The sequence below is a fragment of the Ceratina calcarata genome, unplaced genomic scaffold, assembly GCF_001652005.2.
Source record: "Ceratina calcarata isolate Rehan_Ccalc_2016 unplaced genomic scaffold, ASM165200v1 scaffold321.2, whole genome shotgun sequence".
Lineage (NCBI taxonomy): Eukaryota > Metazoa > Arthropoda > Insecta > Hymenoptera > Apidae > Ceratina > Ceratina calcarata.
Window position 1 is genome coordinate 36477 of NW_017154760.1, and position 13892 is coordinate 50368.

The 13892-nt window shown below is 44.2% G+C and overlaps 1 protein-coding gene across 4 annotated transcripts; it reads right to left on the reverse strand.

Moving 5' to 3' along the window:
* Nucleotides 1-212: 212 nt before the first annotated feature.
* ck (unconventional myosin-VIIa ck) lies at nt 213-13582 on the reverse strand. Of its 4 annotated transcripts, none has more exons than XM_018024104.2 (15): nt 13265-13582; nt 11536-11582; nt 8449-8562; nt 7936-8082; nt 7668-7852; nt 7410-7531; nt 7083-7339; nt 6840-7005; nt 6636-6766; nt 1865-6524; nt 1668-1796; nt 1494-1590; nt 1326-1423; nt 1079-1248; nt 213-1015 (listed from the first exon to the last, which is right to left on the reverse strand). In XM_018024104.2, exons 2-15 carry the CDS (start codon nt 11551-11553, stop codon nt 809-811), a joined length of 6501 nt encoding a protein of 2166 aa, XP_017879593.1. In that variant the 5' UTR covers nt 11554-11582; nt 13265-13582; the 3' UTR covers nt 213-808. The 4 variants fall into 4 exon arrangements, with proteins under 4 accessions (XP_017879593.1, XP_026669035.1, XP_017879592.1 ...); XM_026813234.1 differs by lacking the exon at nt 13265-13582 and adding an exon at nt 12351-12559; XM_018024103.2 differs by lacking the exons at nt 11536-11582; nt 13265-13582 and adding an exon at nt 8645-9010.
* Nucleotides 13583-13892: the final 310 nt, after the last annotated feature.

Here is a 13892-nt window from a genome sequence, read left to right on the forward strand (position 1 = left end):
CAACGAGTCGTTCGTTTGTCCAAGTACTTTCCGACTTGGTCGAATCGGTACAGGCTTTTTTCCTAGATACCATCGAATATAATTATCTACAACAGGAAGCAAGATACGATCGGTTTGGGAATCGTCTTCCTGAAGAGATCCATTGTAAAGCATTGGAATGTCGGTACATGTACACCCATGGGAATTTACCCACGATTAAAATTTGCACCAAGTACCTGAAGAACACGATTATCTTTATTCACAGTAATAAATTGCGTGTTAATAATAATTACATCCTCACGTGTATGAGTGGACGGATAATTCATTGAATAATCATTGCGATTTCGTTACAAAACGTTGAGAATAAGAATTATTTTAATTTAAATACGTAGCTACGTTCGAACGTAAATGATTTTCGAATAATTCGCCGAATACGGAGTTCATCTTCGAATCGCACGTTCCTAGGAAACGATAAGTACACGTTTGAACGTGAAATTTCTTTCTTAATGTATCTACTACACAATAAAACAATATTTTACAAAACTATATGGAAACCTTATTTGTAAATAAATCATATACAATTTTTTCAACTAATCGTTTGTGTACACGTGCATTAAGATTCAACCCCTTCCTCCCATCCTCCCTCACATTTCCTCGATCGCACCCACGTGTCGTGACGATGAACGCGAAACCCGATTCGCAGTTATATATAAATTATAAAATTCGTAACGAGAACACTTTGTATAAAATTGTTAAACATTACCATTGCGCTTGTCAAATGCGGTTTGTGTTAAAAAGTTATTTTTGCGCGTGCCTTGTTCCTTTGCGTTTATTTTATCCGTATCGTTCGCTGTTTGTTCATGTTCGTGAGCATTAACGATATGTACGAAGTCAAAAGATCGTCCATCTTGTAGCCGAGCGAGGTCTCGCACAACAGTTTCGAACCGCGCACCAAATTACCGATAGTCATGTGAAAGTACGTGTTACCAGACGACCAATTCGAGATTCTAGTAAACGGATGCGTTACTAATATATCCTGAAAGCAAGCACAAAACATTTTATATAATTATTAATAAGTATGAAACACGTGGTTACTTACTTTTGTCTGTGGGTGTATAAGGCTCACGCCGTGCTTATTTATAGCGATCAACAGCAATTCTGGATAGTTCGGTTCTGTACTTTGTTTCACCTCGAAGAATGCTGAACCGAAAGTTGGCCATCGGTAGACTATCTTCAAAAATGTTATCTTCGCGTCTTCCGGACTCATGCCTGTACGAAAAGAAATATAACAGGGCAAATAGAAAGTGCAGATAAATTAAAAATCCGTAATTGGAACGATGTCTCACCAGCGTCCTGATTGTACGCAGCTATTATCGACCTCTTCCAATCGTTGGCACTTTGTACCTTCACCAAGTCACCGGGAATAAGTTCTCGTAACATTTGTCTATATAAGGAAGTGCTTCGTTAGTCTTTTTAATTATAAAGTACGGAATGCGCTTCGGAATTACACTTACGGAATCGCTTGAAGTTCTTGTTTGCTCTCGCCGAAGCGAACCCTATAGACTAGCGCTGCCAGTCTCGACGCTTCTTCCTTGGTACATTTATGGTAGCCTATGCAAAAACACGAAACATTGTTGTACGAAAGGAGCGTGTAATTGTTTGCAACAGAAACGGAACGTGGGTTTTACCTCTTAACAATTTAGGTAGCTCTTGATGAAAATGGAAAATGAGGTCCGCATTTCTGTCTTTACCGGGAACAGTGTTGGTCCATAATTTCTTCATGAAAAACACTTGGTACGTAAACTGCGGCGCTACACCTAAACAAAAGATGAATTTCGTAATTTCATTCTTGTATCCTTTTTCGCGACAAATCGTCAAGACGTACCATCGCGGGAAGGTCGAGCTTTCCTTATCCAGTCGGTCAAATGGCGCACGAAATCGAAGAAGAAATCGCCTTCCGGGACCGAAATCACCTTGTCAGCAATTTTCACGAATAAACTGAATCCCTCCGCCGATCTTAAATTCAATCTCTGCGCTATGTTTTGACAAAAGTCTTTCGCTCTCGTCGACGAGTCCACCTCGAACGCTTCGTCCGTATCGTCCGGGAAATAGACTTTGTGAAATATCTGGGTAGTTTTGTGCTGTATAGCCTCCACTTCCACTTGATGCGGAGGATATTTTCGCTGACCGTTACGTAGAGTCTTTTGCAGTCTTTGCAACGAATCTTGAGATATGGGATGCCGTCTTGTACGTAAGAAGAGAGTCAATTCCTTCAACAAACTTTGGCTGCAAGCAAACAGACCAGTGGCAAGCCACATCAACTCCCAGCCACGTTCCTCGCTCAATCTGTTCCGATTGTCCGTCAATTGTTTCATGATCTGACAATAGATTTCATCTCTAAGGATCTCGTTCTTCAAAGGGCCGTCGAAGATGAGATCGGTGTACTCGTTGCCTATGCGTGGTCGTTTCGTTGGCAAATCACCCATGTATTTCAAGATCGCATTAAAAGCGAAACACGCTTCCTCGGCCAATTCCTCTTTGGACACCAATTTTTTTAACAAGGGCTGCTTAATAGGATCTCTGGAATGATGCCACAACTCGTCAGTGTGGCCGCGACGAGCAGTGGTCAACGTCAACGCCTTCGACATAGTCCTCTTTGGCGGTGTTCGGAAATGATCGATGGCATATTCCATGAGAGTGTGTGGCTTGTCGCGAGGCTCTATTCCGTTCACCTGCTGGGGATACAGTTTCCGCCCGTTCTCCGTACCTTCGATACTGAACAAGGACAGTATGTCGTTCGGTGGTTTTGTCAACGAAGGTAACACGTAAACCGTCTCGGCTGGGAAATCACCCTTGACGCCGGTTCTCTCGCACGTGCCGACACACCAGCCCGAGTTGAGAACAATCTCGCCAGTACTCTCGTCCTCCAGAATGATGAGATCGCCCTTCTGAAAGCTCAAGAATGACGAACTTTCACCGGGGGCTTTGTAATCTTGCAACGCGATCACGTATTTACTACGCTTCTTCAGCCCCTCCAAGAAGTACACCACTAAATCACGGATGTCTTCGGCGTTCGGACTTTGGAAAGTGAATTCCTCTCCTCGCACCGTCGACAGATTGAACGTTTGCGTAAACATTTTGTTCGTTTTTTGACTAGACACAGTGGTGATTTCGGGAAACGACAATTCAAGAAGCACTTGCTCCTGATCGTCGACGACGTATACTCCGGTCCAATTTACGGCGATGATCACGTCGTTCTTCGGCAGGTTCGGCCCGGAATTTCTATACGCCTCGTAAAACCGGGAGAAGAGCAGCGGCCACTTGAACTTGGCGTAACCGACGATATCTTCCTTAACGCGTAAAGCAGGTACCTTTTCTTTTAAATAGTAGCTCTTTTTGTACGCTTGAAGAACGAGATGTCCCCATCTGTCGATCGCCTTATCGATTCCCGTCAAACAATAATCCGGGATATAATTCGGCAGGAGCGTGTACAACCTCTCGACGTTCATGTCGATGTGATATTCTATGTAATATTGTTGAGCAGCGATCATCGCTAGGTCCTCTTCCTTGTCGCAGCGATACTCGCCGAATTTCACCCCCCTGACGACCTGCTGATAAATCAAATTAGTAGCGACCTGGTCCTCCGTCGGCTCGTGCCAAGGTGCGAATATTTCCTTCCTAAAGAACAGCCTCCACGGCGCATTTCTCTCCTGAGCACCTTGTTCCTTAGCGTACTGCTCGCACTGCGAAATAGCATCCATCACATGGTCTCCGCCGCTGCCGAGCGACGACACCTTGTCGAACAACGCGATATAAAGCGAGAAGCCGAATTGATCTCGCAACGATATCTTGTCTGACAATTGATTGCACAGCTCCCGCGCGGTGGTAGCAGAATCAGCGAGCAGCGTCTTCGTGTTACCGTCCATAAACGTGATGGGTAACATGATCGGCTTCTTCGATTTGGTCGCTTGAAGTTCCAGCCAGCTCGGAGGTTGATTCCGCGTGCCATTGTTGAACGTTCTCTTCAACCGGTCCTCACAGTAGGGCGCGTATCCCGGTGGTCCCTCTCTGATAAACGCTCTTAGATAATTAACAAACTTCTCGGACGGTGCGAAGCAGCCGACGCAAAGTGAGAGCAAGATCCAGCCACGCGCGTGCGACGACTTGGAAGGATTGTTCGTCAGCTGTTTGCATATTTGGCAGTAGATCTCGTCCCTTAATTCGGCTCGCAATATTCCGTGACCGATGATAAAGTGAAGTTTCTCAAGGTTCGAAGTCGGTCTCGCTTCCAACCAGGATTGATAACTGTCCGCTGTGTATTCGTCCTCCTGCAACTTTCGTCTCACGTCCTCGCCTAATTTGTTCTTTCGCTTTAACGTCAACGAGACCAACTTGTGCCTGATTGAGCGCGGTTTCTGCCGGAGGAACGCTTCCGGATCCATGCCCATCATCTGCGCCTCTTGAAACTCCTTGCTTCTTATAAAATTGCGACCGAGAGTCGCAGTGACCTTCGACATGACCGAGGTCGTATCCCTGTCCATCGTGTGGAATCTAGGCTCAGGCAGATCCCCGGTGAAACGTAATATAGTGATCCATAACGCTTGCGCCGCCAGCTGATCGCCCTGCGTGTGTAGCGGTAACAAGGGATGCTTCAATGGCTTCCTCGAATACTGATGAGTGATATTTCCTTGGAAATAAGTGGCTGCGAACTTTTGGAACTTAAACTCTGACAAATCCTCCTCGTCTTCCGAGGCCGTTTGCATGGGACTGATGATCTCCTGCTGATCTGCTTTCGGAGCGGGCAGATCGTTGAACACGGAAGTTTCCCTAGCAGGCGTGGGTGCCTCGCTGCTCGAATCGGGTAAGAAATCGAACATCGCCTCGACCAGTTTACTGTCATCGACCGGTTCATCCTGTTTCTTCGCAGCGTCGTTTATCAAGTTCTTCTTAATCTCCATTCTACGTCTGTCTTCTAATTCCATCTCGATCTCCTTCCTCTCCAGTTCCTGCATTCGTTCTCTGTAATTCTGTTCAGCGATCTCTTTCGCCCGCTTGTTCCCCTGGTCCTTCAATTCTCGCTCTTCTTTCTTTCTCAACCTCAGCGCTTCCACGTGCAACCGATATTCGTACTTGACTTTCTTGTACCGCCTCTGTGCTATCAACCTCCGAACATGAGCCTGTATCTTCACGATCGCCCATAATTTTTTCTGATACATCTTGCGGACCAGGTACCCTCTTGATCTCGCCTGAAGAGCGACTATATGTCCCCTGAGGTGTCTGAATCTGTGCGACAGTACTCGCGACCTGATCAGCGCCTGCAATCGCATGTAACCGATTCGCATGCGCCTGTACCTCTGCCGTTGCGCGTAGCCCCTCCAGTATTTTTGAATCACCGTCGCGGCTGCCCTCATGCGAAGGAACCTCCTTCTGTACACCCAGCCACGAATATTCCGTTGCAATATCAGAATCTTCCTCGTCAAGACGCGATCACGTTCCTGCTCCAAAAACAAGTCGTGAGCATCTTTCAGAAACACTTTCGTATGCCCGAGTTGGTAGTCAGATCTTCCCAATACCACGTGACAAATCTTAGCAGTGACGGCTTGACAGTCGACCTTGTGCGCCGGAGGCACGCCAGGAATTAAGAAACGATATCTCTCGACGAACTCCGGGAACGAGTGTCTGATTGGATAACCGGCTCTGCGGATTCGTATCGTCTCCATCATGCCAGAGTATCTCAACTGTCTGCAACACAGTCCCCTGTCGAACATCATCGGCTTCTTGTACTCGTTCGGTTTGATACACCTGATGAAGAACGGTTGGCAACTGCACAGCGTTTTCATCAACGAGTCCAAAGACTTCTTGAACTGCGTGGACAAAGTGGGCGCTCTCTTTCTCGTTTCTGATCCCATACCTATATCCTCAGCGAAACAGGTTTGCAGAAATTTGTTCGACGACACGTGGATCAGGTGCAACAGGTCGGCACTGAACGTGTCCCTATTCTTCTCGAGGAAACTTCGGGTGTCGTAGAATACAACGCCGGCAAAGTGGTTCAATCCGAAGGAGGTGTTTATGTCCGACTTCGGTTTCAAATAATTCCGATGGCTTCCGTGAGTCTTGTGTATTTTAGCTAACATGGTTTGATCCGTGCCCTTTGGAAACTTCGATTCCTCGTCGATCAGAGCCATGATATTTAATTGCTTAATAGCTATCAGATCTAGCGCATCTTGATTGTCGACAAACTCTATGTGCTGCCAATTGATACCTTCGTGATTGTACTCCTCTTGTTCCAGTTTAAATATGTGCTGCACAAAAAATTGTTGCAGGTTCTCGTTTGCATAATTGATGCAGAACTGTTCGAAGCTATTGTGGTTGAAATTCTCGAAACCGAATATGTCCAAAACACCTATCGCACTTCTGGACGTGTTTTTAGGTCTGTAAATCGCCTCGTTGATCTTCTTAACGATGTGCACAAACAGCCGTCCGTATATTCCTTTGACGAACGCATCCCTAATGTCCACCGACTGTTCCCTAGACAACGTGGAAACCTGCACATGCATTTAGACATCGATGTTAGCTAGACAAACATTCTGTCGCTATAATATCTCGCAACTACTCTCGCGCGTATTTTAATGTAACGCGAATCACTCGTTACTTACGACTGTCTCACCGTGAGCGAATATTGTCTTGCGAGTGAGCGCGTCTATCAGATTCTGAACAGGCACGCCTAATAAATGCGCGACCCTCTGGACGTTCGTCTGCTCCGGTATTTCGGTAGCGTCCAAATTATCTAAAGTTCAAGCGCATAAAAATACAATTGAAAAAGAATGAGCTTGTGCTTATTCATTATAAAAATCATTTACCTACGACAATGGCCCTGTACTTGACGTTGCCCATGTGCAGCAGAGCAGCGAGTAACTTGAGGATCTCCCATATCTCCGAATCGGAAAACAACAAAACTTTCATCGCCGATCTAATATCAGCGAATTCCGCAGCATCGTCTCGACCCTCGCAGGTGATGCTGTCACCCTAAACAAAAACGAGACGGCGATTAATTAACTAGTTTTATGAGCATTTTATGGGCAAGCGTTTGATCCAAGTTTTACCCCAGTTAAATATTTATAGGAGGACGCATCGTCCAGTTCCAACTTCTGCTTCTCTTCCCTCGACAGACCAGCCAACATGCAATAAAATACATGATAATTCCTCTCGTCCATACTCTGCGAGACTATTCGCGATTTTTCCAACAGGTACTGCTCGATCTTCGCCCCTTCGATCACCCCTTGCTCGTTGAAGTGAATGTCAATGTACTTCCCGAAGCGAGACGAATTATCGTTTCGCACTGTCTTCGCATTACCGAATGCTATGGAGGAAACAACATTGTACGACATGTCAATATTTAACTCTTTCGAAAGGCATAAAACAAAATGTACCTTCGAGGATAGGATTCGCTTCCAAAATTTGCTGTTCGATCCAAGAATGTTTGCCGCTGATCGCTGCCAAATATTGCAAAATTAATTTCGTACTTTCCGTTTTGCCGGCTCCGCTTTCACCGCTAAGACACAAATATTCGTGGATTTGACAAACAGTTTTTCAGACAAGACAGATAGAAATAAGAAGTGGCGAGAAGTCTAAATAAGTTCAATAGAAAAAAACATTCAATAAAAGGAAAAGAAATTAACGGTCGATACCTGATTACTATACATTGATCCTGGCCATATCTATTCATATGTGCGTAACTGTTGTCTCCAATGGCAAATATGTGCGGCGGTAGTTCTCCTATTTTACGATCCTTATAAAGTTTGATTTGCTCGGCGGTATAAATAGGCAATATCTGGTACGGATTCACGGCGACTAGAATCGAACCCGTGTAGGTCTGAGGAAAAACGATACACGTTTGAAAAAACATTGAACAGCTTCGAGCGTTGGCTCTCGCGCGTTGTAAGTACAGCTGCTTACGTATATGAGATTCTCGTTGTAGCGGATCAACAAATTCCTCAGGATGCCCGCTTCATGGAGGTCTCCTAAGCTGATCATATCTTCTACACCTTGCACAGAAGTGGCATGCATCGCCTTTATTCGCCTCTCCGGAGTCAGCCATTGTTCCTACAAATTGCTTTTACGATAAAACTACATTTCTGCGTTTATACAATATTTAAATAATCAAGAATGAATTATTCGATTCAAGGAGTGGAACATTGAACGTTTATAAAATATTTAAATAATCAAGAATTAATTATTCGATTCAAAGAGTGGAACATCGAACGTTTACAAGAATTTGATTTTGCTACACGGAGATCTATGAAATAAATTTCTTGCCTATTGTTTGGATAAAATACCCATAACTCTGCTTTCTACATACCGGTATCCCGTACCGGTATCACGTGTTTCTCCTCGAGGTGTGTTCGAGAGAAACGAGCTACGAGTTTTCGACGAGAAATTCGGTGAACGCGGAAAGTAGGTAACGATTACCTTGTTATCGTCGTCTTTCACTTGAATGCGTCTGCCTTCCGCGGATATCACTCGTGCTCCGATTGCGACGTCAAATTCTTTCCCTGATATCGGTTCGATCCATATGTAATCCCCCTGCAACGGAATTCATCTTTTCATTAGAATTAAATTAGCCGTGTCGTTCGCATTAAAATAACAGATTCACGTGGCCACGCACATCTTCAGAAAGAAACCAATAAAGTTCGTATCTCAACATTAGTATATTAATAGGAACGTTGTCTTCTTTAACTAGTTTACGCGTTCACTATTATAAAGGATGGTGTATGCTCGATCGAGCGATAACAGTAAACACGGAGGAGGATCAGTACAAGTAAAAGTTCCCGCGAATTGTATAAAATAGAAGGGAAAATTAAAGTCAAGGATTCTCCGACTCGAATCAGCGGATCGATCGGCACTATCACGCACTCGAAACTAACAATCGCGATATCTGAAACGTTTTAATTAAACGAGTTAACGCCGCGTCAGTCGTTTAGCAACGCAACTTTCCTCTCTTGAATTCGAGCGCGTGTGATCGCGAACCCGATCGCTCTCCTCTCGTCTTTCTACCTTGCATAGCAGATAATTTAATCAAGTAACGGACGGGCATTATTCCGGCTTCCGCGCCATCGTCTCGGACCGTGTCGCTCACCCCTCGCGTACGATTATTATTGATTAGATTATATAGATTTTAATTATTCATTGTCTTTGTCGTGCAAGAAGAGATACGATTGAAGAAATAAGGAGTGGATAGTTAAGCGGCCTTACCATTGTGAAATATAAAAAAATCTAATTCCTTTTTTGCATTTTTCGAAAGTTTATACTTTCAAGAGTAAAAAAACTACGCCATTTTGTCAGATTACAACATTTCTCGGATATCCTAGATCATACAACAGAGAATACCTTCTAGTTTAAGGTTGTATTGGCTATACAGTCAATCCCAAAAGTTTATGCACTTTAGAAACGCATTTTTTAAAAAGAAATCAGACGTCGGAAGAACATTGCTAATAATAAACAACAAAAAAAGAATTTTCGATTTTTCCGAGATTTTTCCAAGGGGTACCCCTTCAATTTCTTCCAAATTTTCATTTTTGCCAATAACTCCTAAACCGTTAGACATACGGGAAAATTGCATACGACCTTTCTTGTAGAGGACGACGAGATCTACAATTTCTGTATTAAAGTTTTTCCCTAGCATCAATAGTTTACGAGTAATTTGCAAAAAACTGTTTTTTCATTTTTCGTCAATAACTCGTTAAATATTGATGCTAGCGAAGAATTCTCATATGGAAATTGTAGATCTCGTCGTCCTCTACAAAATGGTCCTATAAATTGCCCCCTAAGTCCATCCGTTTGGGAGTTATTGAAGAAAAACGAAATTTTTTGTCAAAAGTTCGCCATTTCGACGCTGGGATGGTCGGATTTTGTCAACATCAATAAAATGCCATATAATCATACGTAACTCGTTAAATATCGAAGTTAGAAGGGAAACAACTTTTATTTGAAGCATTTTTCGCAATTTTGAAAAAAAAATTTTTCGTCAGCGTCAATACTTAATTGGATATTTCCTTCTATACTTTTTAGCATGTAGTTATTTATTATTAGCATTATTCTTCCGACGTCTGATTTCTTTTTAATTATAGGAAATGTGTTTTTCTAAGGTACATAAACTTTTGGAATTAACTGTATAGCCAATACATCCTTAAAAGCGTCTTTGTCTTTTTTCATTTCAGACACTCTAGCGAACTGTATGATGTCAGCAATTGAGGCACTTTTTTTAGCGCATAACTTGGTCGCCTTTAGTTATTTTTGTATGAAAAAATTATTTTACACAGTTCATTTATAGGCAAATATACGCATAAAGTTTAAAAAATTCCATAGAATACTTTCTTTAAGAAAAATTCCCAAAAATGCCCCTAATAACGCAGAAGAAGACAATATTCGTGAGTCGCAGTCTACCTATCGTTTGACTATTAGGGATTCAGGAAATGCAGTATGCGATAGACGTATATTCAACAGGTTCGCGTGCGTTCCAGCTGAAAGAGAGTTTGAGAACCTCCGGGCTAGCCTACGTGTTCTACGAACACGTACTCCTATACGAACGCGCACCGTGGCTGATATTCGTATACGTTCCGATTGTTCACCTCACCGGAACAACATCGGAACAGCCCGTCTGCTTCGTTGCTTCGTAACGAGCCTCCGTTCAATGTAGCCCTTCTTTCCTCAGCCGATTTTACTTTCAGCCTTTGCCTCTGTCGCGTTTAAGCAACTCGCGCAAGGCTGAAATAAACAAGCTTTCAAATTCACGTCGTGCATACTTTACATATGTAAGGATCGTAAAAAGCCCCATAAATCATAATAAATTATAATAGTTGTAAAGATGCTATGAAAGACGCTGCTCATTGCTCGATGCCAAATCCTTTGAAGGATCAGAGAGTTTCTATGGTGTAGCCAGTCCGCAGGCGAGGATATAATACGATCGAGGGTATAAACGCGTGTCCGGTAAAACGATTCGCGTCCCGTTATGCGACGGCTGGTTCGTTCGCGCGAAATGCTAAGCCGTTTGTACGCAGGGCATTCGCGAAGTGATGAAGGACCGTTAACTATGCCTAATTAACCGGCCATTTGTTTCGATCTACGTTCGCTCTACAACTCGCGTTTCTACGTAACGAACCAGTGTCTCAATTATTGCCTTGCCAAATGACGTTACAATATATTTTAATCAGTTTACTGTACACCTTGTACATGTCCAGTGCTGTTCGTCTTGATCAACTTTTAATTTCATTTGTGTGACCGTGTGCCATTCTGTTGGGCTGGCGAGATAATCTGGTAGAGCTGACGCTCGTTCGCCGAGCATGACTCTTCATGTGGAGAAAGAATCTGAGGACGGTCTCCGTCATTTTCACTTGTCATAGATTCCTACTGACCGTCTTCGACGAGCACGACGAGGAAAGCGGTAACATAATGAACGGGAACGGAAAGATCATCCTAAACTTTCCACAGACCTAGCCGGGAGACCCTTGCGTACCCGAGAAACGGCAGGAAATGATACGAGCCGAAATAATAACTCACCCGCGTGACGATGACCATCTCTCAAGTCGTGGTTGCCGACACTCCGCCTGAAATAAAAAAAAAATAACATTTTCCTACTTTTGTCTCTCTAATAGCTTACCGTCAGTTCGAAAAACGATAATAATTCTTATTCCAAATAATGTCCATCTATCTTGTAACTGACACGAATGTTTTATTTTGCATAAAAAATTGCAGCCGGCTAGACACCGCGTGCATCGTGTTATCGATAATTCCGTAGGAAGAACGAGATTTCAACGATTAGAGTAATTAAGCGCGGAACGTAGAGTACAGGGACACCGGCTACGCGCTGGTATGCGATATCTATTCGAAGAAAAATCATTCCGGCGTGCGACGATGATGTCTGGTTGATCACCGTTACAGTGGAAGCAGCACGAGCATAAACCTGTTCGCAAAAGTGGGTTAGGCAGTTTCTGCTACCGCTGCTACTACTCAGCCGTACACCTTTCGAGAACATCACATCGAGGATTCTCGCAACGAGATTTATCTCCCTTCCCCTTATCACGCGAATCACTCTGTCAATTCGAATCCTTCGTTCGGAACAGATCGAACTCGAACCGTAGCTATCGTTCGTTAATGAGAGACGCTGAATCCGCGATCTCGCGGGAGAGACGAGCATCGATGAAACTGCGGTTTACGCGTCACTGGCATCAATTTTGTTCGCCAAAAGGCAGCCGATGGATTCGCTTCGATTATGCTCGCACGAGTAACTCGCGGGTCGACGAACTGTTCGTTAACTTTTCCATCGCCTTTTCTCGTTTTCTCACGAGCCCTCAACGTCGGGTATTGAAACGCACCGGTCGTGGTTTTCCTTGAACTTGGAAGATAGAAACGCGCAAAGGGTCAGAGTCGTCAGCTTTGATAATATGCAATCCGTGCATCGCGAGAGATTTCAACGAGCGAACTGACACGCGTGCTACCGCGTGCCACTCGATTCTGAGCAACCTTTGTAATCAAAAAAAGCGATGACACTATTGATCACCAGATAAGCACTTTTGTTATCGTTTATCACGATGAACGTAGCATTCCCCACTGTATCTATGGAATTTACAGAGGAATTCGAATCCTTCACTGCTTACGTCACAATCGCTTTCCACGTGTACATTTATTCGTTTTTCTCTTACGAACGCGTTGCCCAAAAACGTTCGGACGACGTTCCCGACGTTTCCTCTGGACTAATCGTCGTTTTCCGGGAAAGAGCACGCGTGTGCATTTCATGTTCCGCCGACAGAGGATCGTACACGCGATTCGATTCATTGACGGGATTAATCGCAAGGCTACGCGTTCGCTGGTAAACAGTTCAGAATCCAATCGAAGCGTAAAACTATTTTATCTGAGGCTCAGTCTTATCTCGCGTTCGTTTATTTTCAAGCCTCGTTTATTAGCTAATATACCGAATTACTCTTTTCGATACGTACTTTAAATACCATTTGGAAAAGTACACTTGCGAGTCTAACAATCTTTCACGAATAAGCCGTGGCATTGCGATAGTACATGATCACGCATTCGAGAAATCACTGTACTCGTAATAACGCGATAATAAAATTGCGTATAACGTGTTATATATATTTCCTGACACCCGGTGAAGTGGTCGATTTCCAAATCGAAATATCCGTTCGGATGACGAAATCGAGGATCGCGTTCTCTCGAAAAGTACTCGTATCAAAGCTCGTCGTCGCGCGAACGAAATAAGCAGGTATTCGAGACGTACCTTGTGCGAGTAACGAGAAACACGACGAAAGCGGCTACACGATGTCGGCACACTCCATTAAGAGGTACTACTGCACTGCACACAAACCGCGACGTAAACCGTGTTTTTCATGTCCGACGTGACTAGAGAGGATCGTTGGAGCTCGGCACGACGAATAGAGGAAAGATCACTGGTTGGTATCCGCCGCGACGAAACGGGACACCGAAAAGAAACAGTGCGACTGTTTGTTCGAGAGGAATGCTTGGCCACTACGGCGGTGACCGGCACGTTAAACGCGTCCACTCGAAGAGCTTCGATTTGAATCGGGCGTGCCAGGTGGACTGAAAGGAGGTGGAAAAGTTGACTCGTACCACGACCGGCCTCGCGATGCTCGCGGTACCCCACTAGCAATCCGTTACCACTACCGATCGTTTCCCTGGATCGTCTTTTCAACTATCGAATACTTGGTTCCAGTCTAAAGGTCCCTGGTACCTCGATCCTTGATCCTTCCTTGATCCCAACGAAGATCGTGACGTCATGCAATTCGGATATGCGCGTACCTGAGCTACCTGTTGCGCGCCGATGCAATTTACAGAATCCAAGAACATAGATAAGGAATACGACCGAAAGACTCACAGGAGAAGAGAGA